Raw genomic sequence first — 24,740 nt, forward strand, 5'->3', positions numbered from 1 at the left:
ACACGCCTATCAACTAACGTGATCAAGGCTGTCCGCAGCCGAAACATGTTGTTAGTTTAAATAAACACCCTTGGAGCAGCAGAAGTCTCTTGTGTGATTTTGCGGACTGAGAGCACTGTGGAATTGGAACTTTTTGTGATTAGAATTCACCGGTTGGCTCGACCGGCGTTGGTGCCACTTCCCGCGGGGCCGCAGTCGGCGTCTTTGAGCGGAATTTGAAACATATATATATATATATATATATATATATATATATATATATATATATGTATGTATGTCTCCGTATACCTACCTGCCAAATGAATTAAATTTGAAGACTGGGGGATTCAAACAACCCGTGAGTGCGTTTTCATTTTATCTCCAACTGGGGATTCTTGTGGGAAATATTAACGCGGTAAGGCTCTACCGACGAAAGCGCACCGGATTGAGAAGCGCCCATGGTCTGTGTGATAGCGAGCCATCTTCGGGTGATTATATATATATATATATATATATATATATATATATATATATATATATATATATAATATAAATATATATTCGCCACACTTATTCCTTATTCAAAGAAACAAAGTCCAGGACACTTCCACAGTGCTCAAATGCTGTTTATTGCAGACACGATAGCCTCGTGTTTCAGAACACGGGATTGAAACCAGTTAAAGATGGCGGCCATGTATTTTTGTGAAATGTCATGCAGATCCTGTTTCTATGTTTAGATCACGATTGTATGAATACGGAAGTGTAACATGCCTTTCCTTTCCGTGACAAAGCCGTAAAGGTGAAACACGTCGGTCCGAGGCTATGGTGTCTGCAACAAACAGCATTTGAGCACTGTGGAAATGTCCTGAACTTTGTTTCTTTGAATAAGGAATAAGTGTGGCGAATTTTTGTGATTTCCGGGATCCGTGCAGGACCGCTGCAAGTTCGAGCCCCGTTTTACCGGACTCTGTGGGGAGATAATATATATATCTATATATTACCTACTGGCAATAGCCAGTAGGTATATATAGTTAGGATTGTTTTCCATAGGGAAATCGCAACATTCTATTGGGAATAACTTTCGCGCCGGTTGAGGAATCTTCCTGAAATTGTCCTTAACTTTGCCTCGCGGCGCTCCGGTCCTTCCCCGAAAGTTTGGGGGGAATTCGTCAAGCGGGGGCCGAGATAAGAGGGGGGTCCCAAAACGTGTTTTCCCCATGTTAATTTCCATAGGGCGGTTGGACTCACTTTTAGCCCGAACGGCTCAATGGTTTTCCACCAAACTTGGCAAAATTGTAGGGACTGGTAGCCCGATGTGCCTTTGCTATGTCTCAAGATATGTGCTCCAGTGGTTTTTACGAAAATTACCTTTGAAAAATATATATTGGGCTACATTGGGCTATATATATGTTAGAGCCCAAATGTAGCCCAATGTAGCCCAAAGATGGCCACCAGAGACAAAAAAAAACAAATGTAGCCCAAATATCAGCCAGATGTAGCCCAACTATAGCCCAATGACAGAATGTCCCAGAGTGTTCTAAAGAACAACTAGAGCGCTAACAGTCTTACTTATGACAAAAGTATGGCACACCTGAAGTCATCTTGATTGGAATAAAGTGTTAACACTTAAAACATTTAATTTGCAAAGGAACAAAATGAGGGGGTTCATTTTGCCATAGAAATTATGATTAGTGCTGAAGAAAGAAAAATTAGGGCACATTTTGAGTGACTTCTCAAATCCTCTTATATTTCATTAAAAAAATGCTGATATGCAGTCTCCCAAGATGGCCACCAGAGACAAAAGAGCCCAAATGTAGCCCAAATATCAGCCAGATGTAGCCCAACTATAGCCCAATGACAGAATGTCCCAGAGTGTTCTAAAGAACAACTAGAACGCTAACAGTCTTACTTATGACAAAAGTATGGCACACCTGAAGTCATCTTGATTGGAATAAAGTGGTAACACTTAATACATTTAATTTGAAAAGGAACAAAATGAGGGGTTTCATTTTGCCATAGAAATTATATATATATATATATATATATATATATATATATATATATATATATATATATATATATTACCTACTGGCGATAGCCAGTAGGTATATATAGTTAGGATTGTTTTCCATAGGGAAATCGCAACATTCTATTGGGAATAACTTTGGCGCCGGTTGAGGAATCTTCCTGAAATTTTCCTTAACTTTGCCTCGCGGCGCTCCGGTCCTTCCCTGAAAGTTTGGGGGGGATTCGTCAAGCGGGGGCCGAGATAAAAGGGGGGTCCCAAAACGTGTTTTCCCCATGTTAATTTCCATAGGGCGGTTGGACTCACTTTTAGCCCGAACGGCTAAATGGTTTTCCACCAAACTTGGCAAAATTGTAGGGACTGGTAGCCCGATGTGCCTTTGCTATGTCTCAAGATATGTGCTCCAGTGGTTTTTACGAAAATTATCTTTAAAAAATATATATTCGGCTACATTGGGCTATATATATGTTAGAGCCCAAATGTAGCCCAATGTAGCCCAATGTAGCCCAAAGATGGCCACCAGAGACAAAAAAAAACAAATGTAGCCCAAATATCAGCCAGATATAGCCCAACTATAGCCCAATGACAGAATGTCCCAGAGTGTTCTAAAGGACAACTAGAGCGCTAACAGTCTTACTTAAGACAAAAGTATGGCACACCTGAAGTCATCTTGATTGGAATAAAGTGTTAACACTTAAAACATTTAATTTGCAAAGGAACAAAATGAGGGGGTTCATTTTGCCATAGAAATTATGTTTAGTGCTGAAGAAAGAAAATTAGGGCACATTTTGAGTGACTTCTCAAATCCTCTTATATTTCATTAAAAAAATTCTGATATGCAGTCTCCCAAGATGGCCACCAGAGACAAAAGAGCCTGTGCTTAAAAACTCTGTTAGCAAAGCAGGCATTTGAGATTTAAAAAACGTTTTAATATATAAAAACGTTATCCGCTAATAGAATTAGCATTTAAAAAACCTTGCGAATTCAATGAAAAAACCATAGGTTTCAGGCCTTATATAGTTAGGAATTCGCATTTAAAAAACCTTGCGAATTCACTGAAAAAACCATAGGTTTCAGGCCTTATATAGTTAGGAATTAGCATTTAAAAAACCTTTGAAATTCACTGAAAACACCATAGGTTTCAGGCCTTATATAGTTAGGAATTAGCATTTAAAAAAACCTTGCAAATTCACTGAAAAAACCATAGGTTTCAGGCCTTATATAGTTAGGAATTAGCATTTAAAAAACCTTTGAAATTCACTGAAAAAAACCATAGGTTTCAGGCCTTATATACTTAGGAATTAGCATTTAAAAAACCTTGCAAATTCACTGAAAAAACCATAGGATTCAGGCCTTATATAGTTAGGAATTAGCATTTAAAAAACCTTTGAAATTCACTGAAAAAACCATAGGTTTCAGGAGTTATATAGTTAGGAATTAGCTTTTAAAAAACCTTTGAAATTCACTCAAAAAACTATAAGTTTTAGTGGTTGTTGGACCCGTCTGCTTCTGAGAGTCCCCTCACCAATATGATTTCTTTTGTTCCCCTGAACCTCCCAAAATTTGCCGTTTTTTATTTGTCTACCAGGACCTTTTTGTGTGTTGTTTCATGGGGCTAGGTGTTCCTTGACACCCAGTTGCTCACAAGGTTTCTGGCACCTATGTACAAGGCGCCTGGCGAAACCTGTGGACATGAAAACTGAGGTTGGCAACCTGTGTGTGTTTAACCTTAAAATGGTGGACACATATTTCCCTCATGTGAGTGACTCCCATTGGAGCCTCCTTGAACCCTGACCTTTTGAGGTTTTGGCGCCCTTTCTGGTTGGCGCACTTTCCTGACAGGAATTTCATAACTTTCCTCAGGTACACAAAATGGCTGCTCCAGTGCCCCAGTACGGTGGCTCTGAGTGACCAAAAGACACCTCAAAAGTGCCATGCCATTGACACAGCCAGGGAAGGTTCTAGAACCTTCTGGCTCGTGCCAGTACCTCAGGGCACTGGCTATATAAAGCCCAGTCCCTGGCGGCCATTTTAGATGTAATTCAGATTCCAGACTTGACACCAGAGTGACATCTGCCCTGCTGACCCCTGAGGTGCCTGAGAGCACAGGCAGTAGAGTGGCAAGGGTTAATAGCCTGATTCCTGACTGGCGTTCCAGTCAGGCGTGTTCCAGTAACCTTGCGCCTACAGCGCCTGCCCAGCTAGTGCCTCATTGCCCCAAAAGACTGTGGGCAAGTTTATGTGCCGCCTCCCCCCCCCGCCCCCCGGTGGCGAAATTGTGAAGAAAAGTCGAGTCGCGACCTTCCACAGTGCCCCCTTCGTGAATAGCGCCTATCGCGGGGGACTCGGACGTCTCCGAGCCCCACCGGCGTTGCGCGCTTCCTGGTTGTGCAGTGATCGAAGGTGAGGTGGTGCGCCGGGGCGGGGAGAGGCCGGCCTTCATTGGGCGGGATTAGCGTCCCTGCCCTTTCCCAGAGACCCGGGAAACTGTTGCCGTGGTGGGACCAGCCCCCGTATGAGGAAGTCGGAGGGAGGTCCGTGAAGCCCCTGAGAACCCTGATGCTGGCATAGGGAGTGCTGTGCCCCGACTGAATCGCTATTCGATTGCAGCCGTAGTGATGTGGGTCGTTTCCCCTGGAGGGGTGCCGCGTTATCAAGGAACTGTGCACCGGCGTTGATTTGAGCGAGCGCTGAGACTGAGTGACCCCGCTGGTAGCCGTTCGTTCGTCTACTGACTTCGAACTGTGCTACCCTGGTGCCTGCGATATTGCCGTAGGCTCAAGTAAACCACACCGGCAAGCGGACATCCTTCCCCGGTGGCAGCGGAGGGCCAAATGTCATATTTACCGTGTTTCCTTGTCTTTAGGTACACGCGCATGGGCCCCGCGTGAACATAAGAGTCCCCAGTGCACCGTGAATCCAGAGAAGCCCGCATGCATTCCCCATGATTCCACAAGTACTGTTATCTTTTTCAAAGTGGGTTTATCTTGCAAATGTAAACTTCCTGATTTATTTAATTGGTGGCAGCGATACCAGAATGAAAATGTGGTTATGCATTTAAATGAACCAGGCTTTATTATTCCATGTATTGGTGATATATAAACCTGATATTCATTTTATTTATTGATGGAGCTATTCCTAATATTTATGCAACACCAGTGTTCCTGAAGTCCTATTTACTGTATTTATTCTCAACCTGAATCCCAGAGCTGTAACAAATGAAATGTGAATGTGCTTCCCCAATTGATCCCTATTTACAGCAGAGAACTTTTATATAAAGGAATCGTATTTTTCTACTGCAGTGGTGTGGTGTCCTTCTTTTTGGTGTGACTGTGCAGGGGGTTATTATTGGGTCAGAGCCGGCTTAGCCCTACAGCCTTCACTGCCTTGACACTTGAGCCAAGCTACCCCCTTTGTGCTGGGCTTACCCATTGCAGGTCCAACATAAAATTGGTGCTCAGCGGTTGGGATTGCGAGCCGTGCTTGTTCTGTACCCCATAATAATTCAGTGTGCGTCACAGGTACACACCCGGAGTTTTCTCCCAGCGGCCCTCTGATTTAACATTTTGTTTTTTCCAAATTCTCTTCTGTAGGTGGGTGGAGGTGACCCTCAGAGTCCCATATCCTTATAACCTACTTCGAGGTGGTTGTCCACACTTTTCACTGACAAGATGGAATTCGAAATGTCAGAGCTGGAGACCTATACTGTGGCACAGCTCAATGATTTCTGTCAGGAAAGGGGAGTGTTCGTTAGGCGAGGGGCCAAAAGAGAGGAGCTCCGTACTAGTCTGTGAGCCTGGGTGGAAGCACACCCGGAGGGAACGGTAGAGGAGGAGGAGTCAGACAGAGGTACTGTCATTGAGGGAACTGCGGAATGTCCCCTGGGGTGGGTGAGATGTCAATCAGCCCCAAGGTAGCCTCACGGGAGGGCAGCAGTGTATCCTCAAGAGGGTTGTCAGAGACCGAGTTAGCTGACAGGAGAGAGGAGAGACAGTTCAGATCGGAGTTGGCCAAGCTGGAGATGGAAGATAGGAGAGAGAGAGAAGGGAGGAGGATGGAACATGAGCTCAAGCTACGAGAGCTCGACCTCCAGGCCCGTAACATCACTCCGGGGGGTGTCGAGTCAAAGGAATTTGTCAGGGAGCCCAGGCCTCATTTACCCAAGGACGTGGTCGCCAGTTATACCGCTGGAGACGACATAGCCAAGTGGCTGACCGCCTATGAGGTCTCCTTAGGAGCCCATGGGATCCATGAGAAGCATTGGGGTGGTGGATTATACCGGTACATGCCTCTGACAGGTAGGGATGCCCTATTGGCCCTAGACCGGGAGGAGCAGGTAGATTACCCCGCCATGAAGGTGGCGCTCATGAGAAAGTTTGGGTTGACCCCAGAGAAATACCGGCAGAGGTTTAGGGGCAGCCACAAACTGAGCTCACAGAATTGGGTTGACTTCCTGGATTATGCCAAGAAAGCCCTAGATGGGTGGGTCCAAGGTAGTGAGGTGGAAGACTATCGAGGGTTGTACGACCTAATACTCAAGGAACATCTACTCGAGAAATGTCTTCCCGAGCTGAGGCAACACCTGGTAGACAGCAAACTTACTTGCCCCCGTAAGCTTGCTGATGAGGCGGACATTTGGACAAGTACCCGAGTGTCCACGAGGGGGACGGGAGGAGATTCTCAGAAGTCCGGACAGGGTGCTCCCCAGAAGAAAGAGGGGGGAGATAACAAGAAAAAGGAGTTCTCCAAAGGCCCCCAAAATAATTTTAAGGGGAAAAGTTCCTTTCCCAACTCTAAGGCTAACCCGCTAAAGAACCCTAATCCTGGCCAGAGTCAGCAGCCAAGGGTTGTCCATTGCTTTGAGTGCGGTGGTGTTGGACATTATAAAGGAGATGTGAAATGCCCAAAGAGACCACCCCCTCCCACTGGAGGAAAAGCCTCGGGAGTCGCTAGTGTAGTGCTCGGGGAGGAGATGCCCTTAGTTAAGGGGGGGGGAGTGGGCGGGTGTCACCTTAGTGTCCCTGGGTGATCGGGTGATGGTTCCAAAGATCCAGGTGCCCTCAAATACTACCAAGTATGGGCAGTGGGTCACCATCAACGGCCATAGAGGGGAAGCTCTGAGAGATACAGGAGCCAGTATGACTATGGTAAGGAGTCATCTGGTGTCTTCAGAGCAGGTGATTCCAGGCGTACTTCACCCAGCCGCGATGGCTGACGGCAGAATGTGCCACTATCCCGTGGCCGAGGTTCCCTTTGAGTGGGGAGGGGTTGCAGGTTCACTTCGAGTTGCCGTAAGCCCTGCCGTGCCAGTCGACTGTCTACTGGGCAATGATATGGAGCACAATGCTTGGAAGGAGATGGAATACCGGACTCATTCTGAGATGCTGGGTACACCTGATTGGGCCTGTGTGAGTACCAGGTCTGCGGTTGCTCGGGAGGAGAAGTCGCATGGGTTGGAGCCTGGAACAATGGCCCACCCAGCTGCTGATGAGGGAGCATCTCGAGGACAGGAGGAGCCTGCCTCGATGTCCTTGCCCCGTGAGACGGATAGGCCACCTGTGGAGGTGGACACGGAGTCCGCGGAGGAGGACATAGTTCTGATGGAGGACCTACCTATCCCCGCTGAGTGGCGAGTGGAGGGAGGACCGTCCAGGGAGGAACTAAGCAAGGGACAGAGGGAATGTCCCACCCTCGAGGGTCTGAGGCAACAGGCTGAAGCCCAGGCAGCAGGTAACGAGTCTGGGAACCATCGTGTTTACTGGGAGGAAGGTCTCCTCTACAGTGAACCCAGGGCGCCAGTGCACGGACTGTCACGGGCCCTGGTAGTCCCACAGTGTTACCGAGCCTTCCTATTAGAGTTGGCTCATGAGATTCCCTTGGCAGGACACTTGGGTCAGGACAAGACCTTTGCCCGGCTTGTCCCCCACTTTTATTGGCCTCGAATGAGGGTGGCGTCCGACACATACTGTCGGTCGTGCGTGTCATGCCAAGCCAGTGGGAAAACAGGGATGAAGCTGAAGGGTCCCCTGGAACCACTTCCCGTCTTTGGCACCCCCTTTGAAAGGGTGGGCATCGACATTGCCGGGCCCCTAGATCCACCGACATCATCCGGTCACAGGTTTATCCTGGTACTGGTGGATCACGCCACAAGGTATCCAGAGGCAGTTCCTCTGAGAACCATTACTGCACCGGTAGTGGCGAAGGCCCTGATGGGGATCTTTACCCGAGTGGGATTCCCCAAAGAAGTTGTGTCTGACAGGGGGACCAACTTCATGTCAGCGTATATGCGGGCAATGTGGAAGGAGTGTGGAGTGACCTACCGGTTCACCACTCCTTATCACCCACAGGCCAATGGCCTCGTGGAGAGGTTCAACCAAACCTTAAAGGGTATGATCAGAAGTCTACCCGAAAGCCTGCGGAGGAAATGGGACGTCCTCCTACCCTGTTTGCTCTTTTCCTACAGGGAAGTGCCACAGAAGGGAGTGGGCTTCAGCCCCTTCGAGCTTTTGTACGGGCACCCTGTACGTGGACCTCTCAGCCTGGTGAGGGACTCCTGGGAAAAGTCTCCCCGGAAAGTTCCCCAGGATGTGGTGAGCTACATGCTGGCCTTCCGAAGCCAAATGGCTAAGTTGTGGAAGCAAGCTTCTGACAACTTGGAAGCCAGTCAAGCAGTTATGAAAGCGTGGTATGACCACAATGCTCACCCAGTGGAGTTGGAGCCTGGACAGAAGGTGTGGGTGATGGAGCCGGGGGAGCTGTGTGCTCTCCAGGACCGTTGGACAGGCCCCTATGAGGTATTGGAGAAGATGGGCAAGTCTACCCATCTGGTGGACGTAAGGACCCCTCGGCATCCGCATCGGGTGTTACATGCCAATCGCCTCAAGCCCCACTTCGAGAGGCCCGAAGTCATGTTGGTAATGGTGACTGACGGATCAGAGGAAGAGGACACAGAGCCTCTCCCTGACCTCCTTGCGTCTCAAGAAAAGAATGGGTCAGAGGAGGGAGTAAAACTCTCACCATCCCTGACTCCTGAGCAGCAGGAGGAATGTCGCCAGGTCCTGGGGACATTCGCTCCGCTGTTCTCCCTTGTCCTGGGTAAGTCCCATCTGTGTACCCACGACATGGACACAGGAGACAGCCCACCTGTGAAGTCAAAGTCTTACCGGCTGTCTGACAAGGTGAAGGCCAGCATCCGAAGCGAGGTAGCCAAGATGTTGGAGCTAGGAGTCATCGAACCTTCGAACAGCCCTTGGTCCAGCCCGGTGGTTTTGGTACCCAAAGCTGCCCCACCTGGCACCACACCAGAATTACGATTCTGTGTGGATTACCGAGGACTCAATTCGGTAACGAAAACCGATGCTCATCCGATCCCTCGGGCGGATGAATTGATTGACCGGTTGGGAGCTGCCCAATATCTCAGTACCATTGACCTCACTGCAGGGTACTGGCAGATTCCCATGACTGATGGAGCCAAGGAAAGGTCAGCCTTCTCCACACCTGATGGACACTACCAGTTCTGCGTTATGCCTTTCGGGCTCAAGAACGCTCCTGCCACTTTCCAGCGGCTGGTGAACACGATCCTCACCGGGATGGAGTCATTCTCTGCTGCTTACTTGGATGACATAGCTGTCTTCAGTAGCAGTTGGGAGGATCACTTGCAGCACTTGCAAGCCGTTCTCCAGGCCCTGGAACGGGCTGGCTTGACGATCAAGGCCAGCAAATGTCAGATTGGACAGGGGTCGGTAGTGTACTTAGGTCACTTGGTGGGCCGGGGAACGGTGCAGCCCCTTGAGGCGAAGATTGAGGCAATCATGGCCTGGAAACCCCCCAAGACCCAGACTGAGGTCCGAGCCTTCCTGGGCCTCACAGGTTACTACAGACGGTTCGTGAAGGGGTATGGCACTATCGTGGCACCCCTTACAGAACTCACGGCCAAAAAGCAACCCAGGAGAGTCATCTGGACGGAGGCTTGCCAGCGAGCCTTCGACACTCTGAAACAAGCATTGTGTAAAGCTCCAGTCCTGAAGGCTCCAGATTTTTCGAAAGAGTTCATTGTCCAGACAGATGCATCCGATATTGGCATTGGGCCGGTGTTATCGCAACTCAATGAAGAGGGTCTGGATCAACCCATGGTCTTTTTGTCACGGAGACTGCTTCCCCGGGAACAGAGGTGGAGTACCATTGAGCGGGAAGCCTTTGCGGTGGTCTGGGCACTGAAGAAGCTGCGACCATACTTGTTTGGTTCACACTTCCTTGTTCAGACAGACCACCGACCCCTTCGCTGGCTCATGCAGATGAAGGGGGAAAGACCACTTCAACAGTTTGGGGTTATCTCCCTACAGGGAATGGACTTTCGGGTGGAACATCGGCCCGGAGTTGACCACGCCAATGCAGACGGTCTCTCCAGGTATTTCCGCCTTAGTGTTGAGGACTCCCAAGGGGTTGGGTAGTTCTCCCCACTTTCGGCTGGGGGGGGGCGTGTGTTGGACCCGTCTGCTTCTGAGAGTCCCCTCACCAATATGATTTCTTTGGTTCCCCTGAACCTCCCAAAATTTGCCGTTTTTTATTTGTCTACCAGGACCTTTTTGTGTGTTGTTTCATGGGGCTAGGTGTTCCTTGACACCCAGTTGCTCACAAGGTTTCTGGCAACTATGTACAAGGCGCCTGGCGAAACCTGTGGACATGAAAACTGAGGTTGGCAACCTGTGTGTGTTTAACCTTAAAATGGTGGACACATATTTCCCTCATGTGAGTGACTCCCATTGGAGCCTCCTTGAACCCTGACCTTTTGAGGTTTTGGCGCTTTTTCTGGTTGGCGCGCTTTCCTGACAGGAATTTCATAACTTTCCTCAGGTACACAAAATGGCTGCTCCAGAGCCCCAGTACGGTGGCTCTGAGTGACCAAAAGACACCTCAAAAGTGCCATGCCATTGACACAGCCAGGGAAGGTTCTAGAACCTTCTGGCTCGTGCCAGTACCTCAGGGCACTGGCTATATAAAGCCCAGTCCCTGGCGGCCATTTTAGATGTAATTCAGATTCCAGACTTGACACCAGAGTGACACCTGCCCTGCTGACCCCTGAGGTGGCTGAGAGCACAGGCAGTAGAGTGGCAAGGGTTAATAGCCTGATTCCTGACTGGCGTTCCAGTCAGGCGTGTTCCAGTAACCTTGCGCCGACAGCGCCTGCCCAGCTAGTGCCTCATTGCCCCAAAAGACTGTGGCCAAGTTTATGTGCTGCCTCCCCGCCCCTCCCCCCCGGTGCCAAAATCGTGAAGAAAAGTCGAGTCGCGACCTTCCACAGTGCCCCCTTCGTGAATAGCGCCTATCGCGGGGGACTCGGACGTCTCCGAGCCCCACCGGCATTGCGCACTTCCTGGTTGTGCAGTGATCGAAGGTGAGGTGGTGCGCCGGGGCGGGGAGAGGCCGGCCTTCATTGGGCGGGATTAGCGTCCCTGCCCTTTCCCAGAGACCCGGGAAACTGTTGCCGTGGGCGGGACCAGCCCCCGTATGAGGAAGTCGGAGGGAGGTCCGTGGAGCCCCTGAGAACCCTGATGCAGGCATAGGAAGTGCTGTGCCCCGACTGAATCGCTATTCGATTGCAGCCGTAGTGAGGTGGGTCGTTTCCCCTGGAGGGGTGCTGCGTTATCAAGGAACTGTGCACCGGCGTTGATTTGAGCGAGCGCTGAGACTGAGTGACCACGCTGGCAGCCGTTCGTTCGTCTACTGACTTCGAACTGTGCTACCCTGGTGCCTGCGATACTGCCGTAGGCTCAAGTAAACCACACCGGCAAGCGGACATCCTTCCCCGGTGGCAGCGGAGGGCCAAATGTCATATTTACCGTGTTTCCTTGTCTTTAGGTACACGCGCATGGGCCCCGCGTGAACATAAAAAAGTCCCCAGTGCACCGTGAATCCAGAGAAGCCCGCATGCATTCCCCATGATTCCACAAGTACTGTTATCTTTTTCAAAGTGGGTTTATCTTGCAAATGTAAACTTCCTGATTTATTTAATTGGTGGCAGCGATACCAGAATGAAAATGTGGTTATGCATTTAAATGAACCAGGCTTTATTATTCCATGTATTGGTGATATATAAACCTTATATTCATTTTATTTATTGATGGAGCTATTCCTAATATTTATGCAACACCAGTGTTCCTGAAGTCCTATTTACTGTATTTATTCTCAACCTGAATCCCAGAGTGCTGTAACAAATGAAATGTGAATGTGCTTCCCCAATTGATCCCTATTTACAGCAGAGAACTTTTATATAAAGGAATCATATTTTTCTACAGCAGTGGTGTGGTGTCCTTCTTTTTGGTGTGACTGTGCAGGGGGTTATTATTGGGTCAGAGCCGGCTTAGCCCTACAGCCTTCACTGCCTTGACACTTGAGCCAAGCTACCCCCTTTGTGCTGGGCTTGCCCATTGCAGGTCCAACAGTGGTGTTATAGTTAGCTGGACATTTTACTCATACAAAACCATTGAAATTGCTCCTATATAGTTAGTTGTACTAACTATATTTCGCGCACCCGCAATCCACTGCTGATGATGTCACATATTAGATCATTCATGACATGGTCAGTGACATCACTGATGACATCTCAAATGACATCTCTGATGACATCACTGATGACATCATCCACGTGACAATCACATACACCTTTTCATACACTATTACAATTTTTCATCACTCTTTGTAAAATACAGAGTATCATATTTAAATCCATTGTCACAGCAATACAAGTATCTAAAAATCCACTCAGTGATTCATAGATGTATACACACATCTAATCACTTACCTATGGATTCACTCATACATGCTGTCAATGAACAATAGAACACTATGAAAAATACTTATACATCTATATCGACATTAAACAACAGCACGCATCCTATTCACATATGAAGTCATCCTACTCACTTACGCAAACAATGGATCATACTTACATATTTACTTAGCAAAACACTTATACAAACACCACTTCTTCTATTCATTTAGGTAGTAAGTCATACTTAGTGAATTATAAAATCATTATTACAAGTATACAGTTATCCATACAGTCACTCACACAATCATTGTGTCTTATGTATACTTATTTATATACAACAACTGACACACACACTGCCTTTTATTTTTCTAGTTTGTTGGACCTGTACCATTGAGAAATATATTTGCTCATCACCACACCCATAAAGATATTCACTCACCCAAACAACTGTTAGAACATGTAGTTTTAACTTCATATATCTACTGAATCAACTATTCACACATCTTTGGACAGTCACACACCCCCCACCGAACCACACACACTTTCACACTCCCATACAAATACTCAGTTAACTAATCAATAACTAATATAGACTTTCACATAGCTAGTAACCAACTGTAGAGTCAGTTTACACAACTGAAAGTGATACAGATATTCACACAGTTTAGTCACTATCCACTATATTTAGTGAGACATTATAAATTGGTCAAGTAAACAGTCAATTACACTGCTACTAAATCCTCCATCCAAATATTTATTTATATATATCCAATTATTCTTCAATGCAAATTACTATATATATAATGCATATTTAAATAACGAAGCAAACCACATTTACTGGATGATGTCATCAGTGATGTCATCAGTGATGTCATTTGAGATGTCATCAGTGATGTCACTGACCATGTCACGAATGATCTAATATGTGACATCATCAGCAGTGGATTGCGGGTGCGCGAAATATAGTTAGTACAACTAACTATATAGGAGCAATTTCAATGGTTTTGTATGAGTAAAATGTCCAGCTAACTATAACACCACTAAAACGTATAGTTTTTTGAGTGAATTTCAAAGGTTTTTTAAAAGCTAATTCCTAACTATATAACTCCTGAAACCTATGGTTTTTTCAGTGAATATATATATATATATATATATATATATATATATATATATATATATATATATATATATATATATATTAACTCCCAAATGCCTGAAGCTTCAGGAGGCACACGACAGTCCTCCGCCCTCCGGGTTGATTAGTCAGCGCCTTTCACCACCTCGCTTCATTCAGTCTTGCCCGACGCGTTTCAGGGAACTCCTCCCATCATCAGGGGCTGCCTTCAAAAAACACTTGTGTTGGCATCACTGGTTTACGGCTCTTTTATGTTCAAATCACCTGGTAGGCGTCTGCTGGAAAGCTGCGTCATACCGTCGTTTCTGGGATTTGTAGTCCGCTTGGTGTGCTTTAATTTATTATCGCTTTTAAGTAAAGTCGAGTGTTTGTTGATAATCAGGCACATTTATTTGCCTATAGTAGGCTGCTTCCGCGGTTCAGTGCGCTGTGTCATTTACATGGAGTTCTGTGCTCAGCCTCCAAACTGTTTGGAAGCGTCCGCCTCACTCCGCTGTGAAGGGTCATGTTCACAGCAGTTGATGGTGCTCTCCCCACGGCCCAGGCGGCCGTGTTGTAGTATTAACTCCCAAATGCCTGAAGCTTCAGGAGGCACACGACAGTCCTCCGCCCTCCGGGTTGATTAGTCAGCGCCTTTCACCACCTCGCTTCATTCAGTCTTGCCCGACGCGTTTCAGGGAACTCCTCCCATCATCAGGGGCTGCCTTCAAAAAACACTCGTGTTGGCATCACTGGTTTACGGCTCTTTTATGTTCAAATCACCTGGTAGGCGTCTGCTGGAAAGCTGCGTCATACCGTCGTTTCTGGGATTTGTAGTCCGCTTGGTGTGCTTTAATTTATTATCGCTTTTAAGTAAAGTCGAGTGTTTGTTGATAATCAGGCACATTTATTTGCCTATAGTAGGCCGAGTGTTTTTTGAAGGCAGCCCCTGATGATGGGAGGAGTTCCCTGAAACGCGTCGGGCAAGACTGAATGAAGCGAGGTGGTGAAAGGCGCTGACTAATCAACCCGGAGGGCGGAGGACTGTCGTGTGCCTCCTGAAGCTTCAGGCATTTGGGAGTTAATATATATATATATATATATATATATTTCAAGCTCCCCGGTTCAAAAAAATCAATAGAATAGCACTCGCAGCAGGTTAAACCTCGTATTCAAGTTTTATTGCGCAAATCTATGTATAAAATATATATATATATATATGTATACACAGTGCTTAATTCTTTCAGGTGCTGAGCACCGGCACCTATTTCTCAGGGCCGGGTCTATTGAATTTTTCTCCCATGCACAGCCAGCACTGTGCACAGGCCATTAAAAAGCCCCAGCCTCGAGCGAGGCTTGTGCAGTTGTACATTCATATTTGGTGCATGCTGCTAGTGTGCTTGCTTTGGCGTGCACCAGTGCCTGGTCCTCCGGTTGGGGGAAGGGCAGGTGTGTTGTGTAATGCACAGTATAAACTGCACAAACGGTGAACTGGGAGCATAATTTCAGCTGCGCTACCCAGGAGTCTGCGCTTTCCAGTGCAGCCAAAGCTGCAAGGTTAGGTGAGTTGTGTGTGCGCGCTATTTTACACACAACTGTTATCCTACAGGTGACAGAAAAGTGCTTGGCTGTGGGACACCATCGATGAATTCCTGCACAGTGGCACCCGCAGGAAACTGCCCAGTAGCTTCCTGCTTCAGGAGCCCAGACAAGGCCTTGCAGCATAATAACAAAATAAGAGAAGAAGCTGAGGGTGGTCCAAAAGTAAAAACATATCTTCCTGCCAGTCAGTGTAGTAGTACCACGCTCCTACCTGTCCCAGTACCATCTCATCTCTATCAGACCCGTCCTCTCCCTTCTGCAGCCACAACCACCTTGAAGAACACCTCCCATCCCTGCCACTGTGACTGTGCCCCACCGCTACCTCCGACAGTGCCCCTCTCTCCACAGTGGCCTTCTCCCACTATCCCAGTGACCCTCTCTCCACAGTGCCTTTCTCGCCTGTATCTCAGTGCCCCTCTGCTTACAGTCCCCTTCCCCTCTGTATCACAATGCCCCTCCCTGCAACAACACTCTCTCACTCCTGTTACAGTACCCCTTGGCTCCCTCCCTCACTCTCAGAGCACCCCACCCCACCATCGCTTTGTATTATAGCATGCACTGGGCCTAGAGTATCCACACTTTGAATTTGCACGTGAGACCGCTAAGCCCTTCTCAGTCTTGCCAACTCAAACCAGGAGGCTTTCCCAATAACCCCCTAACCAGAGAGAGGATACACAGGGAATTTCTCAGCTTTGACCTGGAGAAAAATAGCATTGATTTAAAACGTGCTATCAGAGGGGCTAGGCTGTGTTGGGCGCTCTGTACCTCCCCCCATCCCACAAGCCTGCTGAGATCTATCGCCCCACACCTTCTCTTCACCTCCAAAGACCCATGTCCCGTAAACCCCTGCTGCATACTTACAGCCTTATGTCCCTGTAGGAGAGAGATCAGAGTTTTGTTTAGTTGAAGTTTTGACTGTAGCACAGAGGGATAATGTAGAACATGTACCATGCAGATGACAGAACTATATTACGTGGATAGCTTAGTGGGTTTCTGTTTTTTGTCACAGGCGTCCTTTTGTTACTCGCTGATCATAAATTACAATCCTAATATAGCACAGGTGGCAGCCTCAGTTGAATTTTGTGCTTTATTAGTTAAAAAGTATGTGTAGAAGCTTGTCTGAATGGAGTTGAATGTCTGACTTAATTTAAAAATAGGTGGCAGTGGGATTTTGCGACTTATAGTCTGATCATGTAATAGAACTATTTGTTTGAAGCATGAGCGTGTGGTTCTCCATCAAGGCGTAATCCCAATGGTATAACTGACACTCTATTATGTTTTATCAGGAATACCTATTGTGACATAACAAAACATCTTTTTATGGCATAAAACTTAACACAGTTAATGAATCGCTATTGTGTGTCTTGGACAACACTGCTGTGCATTGATGAGACAGGCCAAGAATGATACACTCCTGTCACCCCTCAACTTTACATAATTAATGACTGTATATTTAATAAAGCAGAGGTCTACTCTTTGCTTGCTCTATTTCAGTATCTGCTTTTCTTCCTCCCCTTCACCTCACCTCACACCTTCACTTCTCTCCAATCTTACTTCACTTTCTGCCCTACATCTGCGTTTTCTCTTAATCGCCACCCCCCTCATTAAATGCTTTTCATTGTTCACCTTTCCATCTTTCCCTTCCACTCTACTCTCATACGCTCCCCATTGTTCGCTTTTCTTCCCTTGCCTTTCTCCTCTTTTCACTTTTTTTTCTCATAACGTTCCACTCCAATCTTGCAATCCCAAACTCTGCTTTCCAAATTTTCTTCGCATTGTCTACTGCATCTATCTTTGCCTTTAGCCCTCTCCTCCTCCCTCACTCTCCCTTTTATTTTTTTCCTTCTTGCACATATGTTTATATCTACTCCAGGAATCTGTGTTTTATCTCAACAATTTTAATTTGGTGTCAAGGCCCCCTCTGGTGAATATGTGCTTTACAAACATACATGGTGTGTTTCTCCCTCTAGCCCTTCATTTCTTCCTTTCACATTCTTTTCTTATTTCCTCCTTCTTTCATCCATTACTTATTTATTTCCTTACTCCAGTGCTCCTCTTCCTGCCTGCATTTGTTACTGCCTTCTTTAATGTATTCCTTCCTTTATTCTTTTCTTTCTTTTAAACAGCGAAGTGCAAGCACATTTTCTTATATTTGGAAAGCTGCCTCAAGTCCTCAAATGACCTTTCTCTAATTTGAGTTCACTTTTAAGTTTTTGTCATAGGCTTCCAATATGTTATATTATGTTATATTGATTTGTATAGTGCACTAATCACGCAGGAGGGTATTCAGGGATTTGGGCAGGTGTGTAGGTGTGAGGTGCCTGAGTTGCTTTTGAGAAGAGCCAGCCCTTCATCTTCTTGCGGAACTCAATAAGGGAGGAGGTGACTCCGATGTGTTGAGTGGATGTGCGTGGAGCCAATAAAGGGAAGTGGGTGGGGCCACTGGAGGGAGTGGGCCGAGCTCAGGAAGTAGGTGTGGCCTTGTTAAAGACTGTGAGCACCTGCACTTCATATTTTACAAATTAAGCACTGTGTATACGATTGCTTTCTTAAAAAGCAATCACAGACATGGTGCTCTGCTGACCCTAGCAGCCACCATTGTGGTAATGTCAACGAATCGTAATGGGTAGCCATTTGATACTTACTTCATTTATATTCACGAGGAAGGTCGAATTGTGACCCATTACAATGTGATTATTTTGTGAACCGACCTATTAATACAGAGGTTGGTTCACAAAATTTCAAACTGGTCTCAAAAATACTGGTTGAAAATTTTGACCAGTATTTCGCAACGAGTGTTTAGTACATGTGGACCTTAGGCTTTACCATTGTGAAACGTATTCAGCTGGACTTTCAGGCCTGTACCCACAGAACATGCAGCCACTATTGGTCCAACTACAACTCCATTGTCGTTCAGTTGCGCCAATCTTGAGTAGACTAAAGCACAACTTATATATTCGCTCTTAATTTTTATGGACATTTGCTCAAGAAGATATGGTAGCTGTACTTATGCTTGAAAGGCTTTAAAACTAATCCAGCATGTCTCAATGTTGAACAAGTTTTAAAGCCAGATTCAAAAGTTTTACAACGTAATTGATGTATTTGTTTAAATAAGAATAAACGCGATCCTGCCAGATTGATGATTAGAGATTAAACAACCTTGTAAACAGATAACATTGTGCTAACTCCAAACATTTTATGACCATGTCATTAAAGCCTGGTCATCCATACATTAACAATAGCATGACATTTGCTAGAATAACATTTAAAAAGGGTTTTAGGCCAGGCCCTGTTAGTTTTTTTTGCCAGGTGTATCTAGGCATATACTAAAGTGTTTGATATAGGTTTCAGCGACCTTAGATGTAATAGGAAGCTATTATGTACCATAATCACACAACAATTGCAATGAAGCCTTTGTATTCTCTTCACCATTCATTTTCCTTTCTTCATTATCACTCTGCCAAAAACGAACATCTTTGAATTGACATTGTTTACAATGAGGCGATTATCGTTGCAGATTTTCGCTAAGCCCAATATCACATGTTGTAGCCATTTGCTAGTTCAATGATGTAGCCCGAATTGGTTGCAGGCATTTGTTGCTGAGTCCTAGAAAATAATAACCTCTATATTAATACCAAAAGATGAACTATGTAGCACCTATGCTACAGTACCACCAGGTCCCACTGAGGCACCAGTCATGAATGGTAGCACCATCCTAGAAGATGCGAAAACTGTGTACAAGCGGGCTGTCCACTACTTGGTGTGCTCCTGTGTCCAAACAACAAGGAAAAAATTCAAGACCAGATATGGTGGGGCAGTAATGCTTCTAGGATCCTCTAGACAAATGTGTCTCTTCAGGCCCTGAGGCAGGCTGCCGAACATGATTCACAGAAATGATTCGAATAATACTGGAGATTCACAGTCGAGCTTCCATCATGGAACTCAGTGAAGTTCAACCTCATAAATATTCTTATTTCAGTCACGTTTTAATAATTTGTTTACAACGGCACAAACTCAGAATACCTTCTTTCTCCCCACCAATAATATTTTAGAACCAACCAGTTCTTATTAATCCAGATTTTAAAATATTTAATAGGGAAGGCAAGCTCATGAACTCTGCCGATGTCTGGTAGATTCAGTAGATTTGTTTATTGCATTCCAGTGGAAAGGAGATAATCTCTCTAAGAGAAACACATATGTTAATATCAAAAATATTGTTTTCAAGAACTCAGCCTGATGCTTGAGAAATACTTGTGCCCATCACAACAGAAATAGTTCTCATCAGAATCTCTGGCACAACCAAGAGAATTGAAGTTGGTCTTTGTTCAGTTCTTCAGCAGGCAGTGGAAAGGGACCTGTTTGCAGAAAGATGGCTGGCTTGCAGAGCAACTGCTGTAGAGCTAGTTGTAACCCAGTGGTATCTGAACAGTAAAGAAGCAGGTGCATGTACGCCGCTTTAATATACATTGACTACCAACAGCCATGTTGGCGGAGGGAAAGGGAGCTGCTCCCATCCACACAAATGCTAAGGAAAACAGTGGTCCCATACAATTTAAATAAGTACAATACCACAATTAACCAATCAAAATTGGGGTTACGAATGTATCAATGAAAAATAAGGAGCTAAACAGTTAAGTTCAACGCAAGGATAATATACAAAAAGGTGAGTGAGCCAACCGTGAGGGGGTAAAGGGAAATCAGCTGATTTCCTTACCACAAGCAAGTGACTTAAAAAATGACTTTTCAATTTGTGAAAAATGTAAATAAACAAAAAGTCACAATCAGGGTTACATCTCATACTCCACAATTAGATACAGATTACAGTATAGAGTTGAAGATGTATGTGTCGACGAAGTTTCGATCCCAATATGGGTAGATGGATCTCATTAGGACTAAGTTATAAACAAGTGCCTGGTAAGTTGCTGGAAGCGTTGGTTGAGTGAGGCCTCGGGGAATCCAACGGTGGAAAGGTACCTGGGGGGCGAACTGCCGGCTGGTAATAAAAAAGGATGCATGCCCGTTCTGACGGCCGTTGGAGGTAGGGAAGAGTAGGTATAGTTCCATTCGGGCACCAATTGGCTCGGGCCAGTGAAGAATTTTAAATATCAAGCCTGGATAAGCAGTAACGAGCAGATCGCGGGCAGCAAATGAGACCTCCGTGAGCAGAATCAGCAATGGGGGATCGAGCCGCTCATGTGGGCTGCCGGTGCATGAGGTCCACACAAAGGCAATCAAAGTAAAGGAGGGAGAGACAACCTGGTCCCTGCTTGTAAAAGAAACATATTGCTGGGAGGGGCTGTGGGTTCACATGATAGAAGAACCTTAATCAAGATTAAATTTTGCTTGTACAGAGTGTTTGGCCTGGCTGAGATTGAGGGTCTGCGGAGGGGAAAAATTAAACCAGAGAAAACAAAGAATTTTGGAATTCATACTAGGATGGATGGGTTCTGGAGCTGATTTTAGTGACAAGTAAATTGGATCATTTATTTCACCTATTTTGAAAATATAGCTGCGCTCCTTTTGCACAGGAACTCTAAAGGACTTGTACAATAATAAAGAGCTTCTAAGAAGGCTTAAAGCAGTAGACTAAAGCCAAATAATGGGGAACTAATGCAAAATATACAAAGAGGACCATTAATTTCCCTCCCCCCACACAGCTCCAGCGCAAAGATTTTCAAAGCTGGAGTCAAAACTGAAATATTTTGTATGTGTCCTCCCCCATCCTTTGGAACGGCGCAATTATTAATATAATTTGTTGCATTATGGTGCCCGCTTGGTTTTTTTTGCAAAGACCTCGCCAGGCAGCTGATTGCAGTTCTCTTTATGAGGCCCGTAATTGTAGTTCTGACTTGCTGTCGGTGTCAGAGGTCCTGGGACGCAGTAACGTAGTTGTATCGTTTATAACACTCTGAAGTGTATTATGTTTATGTTTTGTAAAGCGCATGGCTACCCAAAGGTTTGCCGCGCTGGTGAGTACTGTACTGAGAGTAGGGCCTCTGGTATTTTAACGGGGAAACAGCCATGTATTAAGTTTCTTCCTGAAGGAAAGTTCATTTTTCAGTGCTCTGCGACTGGGTGGAAGTTCGTTCCACAACTTCGGTACTACGTGTGCAAATGATCTTCCTCCCCATCTCATCCATTTTACCCTGGTTGTACTGAGGAAAGGAAGATGCGAGGATCTCCGGTATCTAGTTGGAATATGAATGGTTACCAACTCTCTGAGCTTTACTGGACCCTTGTTATTTATGGCCCTATGAGCAATACATAGGGATTTAAACCTAATCTGTGCCTCAATTGGGAGCCAATGCAGCTGTTTGAGGGGTTCTCTTGTGGAGACATAGCTAGGAACCTTTAGAAGGAGCCTTGCTACCGCATTTTGCACAGTCGGAAGGCTCTTTATTACTTATTTGGGTGCGTTCCACATAAAGTGAGTTGCCATAATACAGATGGGAAACTGAGGGATTGAATGACTGTTTTCCTTAGATGCTCTGGGATAAATACCAGTATCTTCCTGAGCATTCGGAGAAAAGAGAAACAGATGCCCGGCAATTTATTTGCTTGGTGGCCCATTGCTAGCAAATTGCCCAACCATATTCCCAAATTTGTTGTCACCGGTTTGGAAACAGGGGTTGTGGGCCCATGTGAACAGGCCAGCTGATCAGAGGTCTGTGTATGGCCTGGTTTCCAAGGATCATTAATTTCCTCTTATCACCATTCAGTGGCACAGTTTTTCCAAACAGGGTGCCAAATATTGATTTCCTGGATTAGGGCCTTCTGTAATAGAAACAACCAGCTGGGTGTCATCCACGTAGGAGACCGCTGACAGATTAAAGTCCTGCACTAAGGTGGCAAGCTGACGCACATATATATTGAACAACGTGGGGCTGAGAGACGATCCCTGAGGGAAACCACAAATCATTGGAAAGCTGTCAGAGAGGCAGTCTCTGTCCATGACTTGATAGGATCTGTTTTCCAGATACGAGTTGAGACAATCTAAAGCTCTGCCCTGAATTCCCACCTCGCAAAGTCTATCTTTTAGGATCTTGTGATCCACTGTGTCGAATGCTGCACTTAAATCCAGTAGTAGGATGGCAGATGAGCCTCCGTTATCCAGTATAGCTTTGAGCTCCCTGTGACCACCAGAAGTGCTGCTTCCATGCTATGTTGGGTATGGAAGCCCATCTGGGTTGGATTAAGAATGTTATTTTCCAGAAGGTTTGCTAATGTCCGATTGACATATTTCTCTAGTACTTTACCTGGAAAAGGGGTAATGAAATGGATCAAAAATTGGCAAGGATTTCTGGATGTAGCTAAGGTTTTTTCAATTGTGGCCGAATTCCTGCATGCTTCCATAGATTAGGGACCAAGCCCGCCTCTAGTGAGAGATTAAGAAGCTCCGTAAGTGACGTTAATATGACCTCAGCTACTTTGGATAAGGTATGTGGGGGAGCAGGATCTAATGGAGATCCGGATTTGGTTGCCTTTACAAGATTATGGATTGACTCTGTCAAGCGTTGAGAATGTTGCTACAATTGGGGGTGGTGGCAGATCTCTGCCCTTAGTTACCTCCCCTAGCGTAGGTTTGGGATTCATCTGGAATTGATCATAAATACAGGTCTCTTTTTTGTGGAAGAAGGATGCTATATCATTGCATCTTTCGTTCGTGGCTTGGGGAATGGTGTTACTATCAAGTGGAGTGGATAGGGTTTTAACCACTCTAAATAGTTATTTTGGGGAGTTCAAAGCCTGAGTGATTTTTTCCTCATAGAATTTGGCCTGCGCTTTCTTTTTATATTCAATCTCATCTCTGCCTCATGCTCTGTAAATGTAAAATATTTTCATTCATAAATACAGCATGGTCTATATTTTCTTGGTTTTGCCTTCTTTATTACATCTACATGCAGCCTCACCAATTCGATTTCTAGTAAAAATTTGTTTTTTTTCTAAAAGATTAATTAAATGAGCCATTTGCGTGCTGCTGATGGTAGTAAAATCATCTGTGGTGAGTTCGTAACAATTGTTGGTTACTTACCTCCTCCACGTTAAGTGTTACGAATGACAAAACATGCTGGTTAGTCGTAGGTACAACTTGCTGGCAGGTGTAATTTGGATATTAAAGTTTTCTACTTTAGGGAATTGTGCAACTGTGATTTGTTTTGTAGCAGCATTCAGAACAATTTGTATGGTCTTACTATTTCAATTGGTCCACTCAAAAATAAGCATCATTTTGTGTTTACTTTGTGAACAAATGTATTTTCATGAAAAAAATCATCAGTTCTTAACCACATTATGACATTTATTTCGAGATGAACCTTGTAAAATTATGTTATGACATGTTTTTCTAATTAATTCTAGCGAATGTGGGATTAAATGTCATGTTTTCTGATCCATTTCCTTTTTGATTTTCTAATCGTAGGGGCTGAAAAAGAACTGGGATGAACTGCATCATGAGTACCAAGGCTTGTCTGTGATGATTGACACTCCCCCGAAGAAGATTCACAAAGAAAGACTGGAAACTCAGATGAGACAACTGGAGCGAGATATTGAACTGATTGAGAGGCACAGAATCATCTATATTGCAAACTGACGCCTGTCCTGCAGAAATGTCTTTTCTTCTGTGATTGTAATATAGGAGGGAGGCAGGAGGACATGCCAAGTTAATAAAAAGCAACGCTATATTTATATTCTCCTTAAAAAGAAAGACTTTCTCGGTAACAGTGGCAGACATAAACTGTTGAGGCTGTCCTTGGCACTGGAAAATGTGAGTGGTTTATTTCTGTGTATGCCTTAGAATGAAGGAAACACATTTCCTATACTACTAAATTGCATTTTTTTCCTTTCCATGTACAGAAACGTTGGGGCAGCGTTTTTAATATTTGGGGCTTAGCATGGTAAAGTGGCATTTAGCCATATGGTATATTTCCAAAATATAGTCTGTGTCTGATCCTTATGAGGAACATTAATTGTATTAACATCATGTAACGGTGAATGATTCTAATAAATGTATTATAAATAAAAAGAGTGTTGGGTAGCACTGTAATGACCCTAATGATCCTAACTCGTTTTGTTTAAGCACTGTCAATAATAAGTGATACTGTTAACCCAATATTATGGTACTCAGTTTTGTGACTTTGAAAGGACAGAAAGCTGAGTTGGCCTTGCTAGGTTTCAAACGTGTGACGAATGATTCACAGCTTATCTCAGCAGCAAATTTTAACTTAGCAAGTCAGTCTACCCGTAAAGTGGTC

At 45.3% G+C, this 24,740-nt stretch overlaps 1 protein-coding gene across 1 annotated transcript in view; it reads left to right on the plus strand.

Annotated features, from left to right (window-relative positions):
• The window catches only part of ENKUR (enkurin, TRPC channel interacting protein), a 97,641-nt gene extending 73,127 nt beyond the window's left edge, over positions 1-24,514 (plus strand). Inside the window, exon 5 of the mRNA XM_078663438.1 lies at positions 23,909-24,514. Within this exon, the coding sequence (XP_078519564.1) occupies positions 23,909-24,079 (171 nt within the window). The 3' untranslated portion in view covers positions 24,080-24,514. The remainder of the gene's footprint in view (positions 1-23,908) is intronic.
• Positions 24,515-24,740: the final 226 nt, after the last annotated feature.

Source organism: Lissotriton helveticus, chromosome 10 (assembly GCF_964261635.1).
Source record: "Lissotriton helveticus chromosome 10, aLisHel1.1, whole genome shotgun sequence".
Taxonomy (NCBI): Eukaryota; Metazoa; Chordata; class Amphibia; order Caudata; family Salamandridae; genus Lissotriton; species Lissotriton helveticus.